Genomic DNA, 3521 nt, shown 5'->3' with positions numbered 1-3521 from the left:
GATGGAGGCAGCAGACACCCCATGAGATAAGCAGCATGAAGAGTTACACAGTTGAGGGAAGGCAGAAGGACCAAGTAGCCTCCTGGAGGCAGAGCAGAAAGTGGCCCAGCTGGACCACGTGCCGCCTCAACAAAAGCTCGTCGTGCAAACAAGGACATTTTTTTGAGAAGGAAAGAACCAGGGGCCCTAAAGATCACTCATATCATTTAGTTGTTAGACTATTTCTTCATTAGCTGACAAATTAGGTTTATCACATTGGTGGGCTATAAAATAGTTCTGTTCAAAACCTTTGTCAAAGTTAGGCATGGTGGCGCACACCTGTAATCCCAGGACTTGGGAGGCTGAGGCAGGAGGATCTTGTGTCTAAGCCTAACCTGGGCCAGAGCAGAGACTGCCTCATACTAAACCAAACCAAACAACTTTTATAAAAGTAAAGCAAATATTCCCGAAAGATCTTAAACTGGCTTAGAATACACTTCTTTCACCTATTATCTGAACATCAGAAAACAGTGTGGGCGGAACCTGGATTCTCCGTCACACACGTCTGCCTCTCTGTCTCTGGTACTGGCACAGTGAATCCTTTTAATCTGGCCCAATTACTTTTTTTTGAGACAGGGTCTCCCTGCAGCCCCAGCTGGCCTGGAACTCACTGCGTAGACCAGGCTGGCCTTGAACTGGCAAAGATCTGCCTGCCTCTGCCTCCCAAGAGCTGATATTTAAAGGTACGTGCCACCACACCTGGCTCCGATTACGTTTTTAAAAAGTTTATGTATTTACGTGTATTGCTTGCATGTAGGTAAGTGCACCCACGTCGTGCAATGCCTGCGGAGGACAGAAGAGACTGTTGGATCCCCTGAAACTGGAGCTACAGACAGTTGTTAGCTGCCCTGTGGGTGCTGGGATTCGAACCCGGGTCTTCTGCAAGAATAGTCAGTGTTCTTATCCCCTGAGCCATCTCTCCAGCCCCAAATTTCTGCAATCTTTAAACTTCCAGCCCAGACAAAGAACTACCCCCTGCAGAGCCTTATACTGTAGGAAGATTTCCTCTTAAAGTCAAATCCTAATTCATCCTACATCGACTCAATTCCATTTTATTTCTGCAAACCTTCTTCCCCACTACACTCACCTCTTCTTGTAGCCCTCCATGGCCTCCTGCACGTGGTTGAGCTCAGCGGCCAGCCTCCCACTGTCAGCCTCCACACACTCGGCCTCCCGCCTCAGTGTCTCGATGTAGCCCTCGAACAGCGGCTCCAGGTTGCTCTCACAGCACTTGCGGTTCTGGTAGAACTGCCACTTGGTCTCCAGCAGCTTGTTCTGCTGCTCCAGGAAGCGCACCTGCCACCCAGAAGTACAGTCTGAGAATCCGCTCTTGCAGGAACAGAGGGCAAGGGAAGGGCACCCAGCACTAGCACCTGAACAACTCAGTCCTCCAGAGTAGGAATGTCATCTCAAAAACCACACTGGGGTCAAATCATTTCACCACCTGGAAGCCCTTCCTGTGAGCTAGCTTCAGTTAATTTTCTTGGTATGAATGGAAAGTGCCATGTTAAGCCCAGACTCAGCTGTGAGTCTTATCTATGTTGACCTGACCTGCAGGGCAGGGAGGTTAAAGCATCTTTCAGTACAGTGCACAAAGACATGACATCCTGAGCAGCTAACACAGCAAGGCAGCCAGGATAGTCATCATGCATATAAACAGGTAGGCCTGTTTAGAAAAGCAGACTATGAACACGGAAAAGTGAAGTATGTGCCAGTTACTGGAACCCTGCAACAACATCACAATTAGAATAATAGGCATCTGGTGTAGGAGTGCAGAAACGCCCTGTGTTCCCCTGAAGGGTGGGACTGGAGGCAGGGAAGGCGGCTAACTTCAGGGGGAGAGCCTTGGTCTGCAGGGACCTCATCTCACTCCCATAATTATAGACTCTTGGACTCCAAGCCACATCTCACCTCCATCTCCTCACCGCTAGGTTAGCCCATTCCCAGACTCACATGCCTTTGTCTGATAACCTTGCCGTATCCCTTGGAAGTTCTTTCTCATGATAACTTAGTGTCTCATGTTTTCTGGAGCTGTGGAGTTTTTGATGCATCCTGGTGAACAGCTTGCTAGTGTGCATGGAGGCTGGCTCTTGAGACAGCTCTTCCTGGCCCAGAGGTGCTTTCTACTGGGAGCCTTTTCTCCCAGTGCTCAAGCCTTAGCCATATGTGGCTGCCTGGATTCTATGAAGAAGGCAGCAGGCTCCAGCTCACCCTCGTGCTACAGAAGGTGTCCATGGAGCCCAGACCATGTAAGGACTACCTTGTCATAAGACTTTGAGGATGGGGCCTGTGGCCATTGCTCAGGCCTGCATGTTGAGCCCTAGTGCAGTGGCTTGCAGAGATTACACTGCCCCTCTATTCAACAGCCAAGTTGCCACATAGGATTAAAAAAGCTCTGTGTGACGTGCTTCCAGGCCGCCTTCACGCCCTTGATACTAGGAAGAGGCCTGCCTAACCGCATGAGCAACTACTTGGCCTCAAATTCTGGGAAGACCCACAGGGCAGCTCTCAGCTCCTGAGCTGAGGCTGTGTCTTGGGCCGTGTTTGGCCCTGCCCCTACTTCTCAAGGTGCTTTCAGCTCATCTCCCCCATCACACTGGCAGCCCTAGTCTTCTCATTCTGTCTGTGCCTCTGGCCTGGGAGCTTCCAGGGATAAGTGCTCCCTCTGACTCTGCCTCAGTGCCCAGGCCTGGCTGTGCCCAGGGAGGGCTCCAGGAGGGTGTGATCCAGGACACCCACCTTGTCGATGAAGGCGGCGAACCTGCTGTTGAGGCCCTTGATCTGCTCCTTCTCCTCATGCTTCACGCACTGCGCATTGGGGTCGATCTCCAGGTTGAGGGGCGTGAGCAGGCTCTCGTTGACAGACACGGTGGTGATGCAGGGGGGAGTGGGCCCGCAGACGCCTCCGGAGCGGTATCCGAAGCTGCGGCCACAGGAGCCTGAGCGGAAGGCTCCGCTGACGCTGCGGCTGCCGAAGCCCCCGAAGCCCCTGGAGAGGCCGCGGTAGCAGGAGATGCCGCGGTAGGGGGCGGCGGAGATGCAGCAGCGGCCTGGCCGGGGCCCGCAGGCCGAGGCGCAGCTGAAGGCGCGGACCCCGCAGGGAGCGAAGATGCGGGAGGAGAAGCAGGACATCGTGCCGCGGCGACTCAGGACCAGATTGGACCCCGAGGCCGGCGCTGCGCCTTATATCGTGGCCCGGCGCCCCGGCATTTACGAGCTTGCCAGTGGGAATCAAAGCGGCCTGGGCTGCCTGGTCGCCCCCATAAAACAGCGTTCTCCTCCCTCCCGGGCTTTATGGGGCCACGGACTGCCTGGTCAGCTCTGCAGGCCTGGCGCTTGTGGGCACCGGGCGGGACCCTTCCACCCCTCTGCAGGGACGCACTAGGTCACTGTGTTTATTCCAGGCTCGGGCATACCCGACTCCACCGGGTCCCCTGCCCTGCAGGCTGGGAAGCTCTGACCTTGGGTGTCCTTGAAGCATT

At 54.3% G+C, this 3521-nt stretch overlaps 1 protein-coding gene across 1 annotated transcript in view; it reads right to left on the bottom strand.

The window, feature by feature from the left end:
* The window catches only part of LOC103739605 (keratin, type II cuticular Hb1-like), a 6646-nt gene extending 3353 nt beyond the window's left edge, over window positions 1-3293 (bottom strand). Inside the window, exons 1-2 of the mRNA XM_029566894.1 lie at window positions 2779-3293; window positions 1127-1335 (exon numbers count right to left, since the gene is read on the bottom strand). Coding sequence (XP_029422754.1) covers window positions 1127-1335; window positions 2779-3171 — 602 coding nt within the window. The 5' untranslated portion in view covers window positions 3172-3293. The remainder of the gene's footprint in view (window positions 1-1126; window positions 1336-2778) is intronic.
* Between the last annotated feature and the right edge of the window lie 228 nt (window positions 3294-3521).

Source organism: Nannospalax galili, unplaced genomic scaffold, assembly GCF_000622305.1.
Source record: "Nannospalax galili isolate Female #2095 unplaced genomic scaffold, S.galili_v1.0 scaffold979, whole genome shotgun sequence".
NCBI lineage: Eukaryota > Metazoa > Chordata > Mammalia > Rodentia > Spalacidae > Nannospalax > Nannospalax galili.
This window is presented reverse-complemented; position numbering and strand designations above follow the sequence as displayed.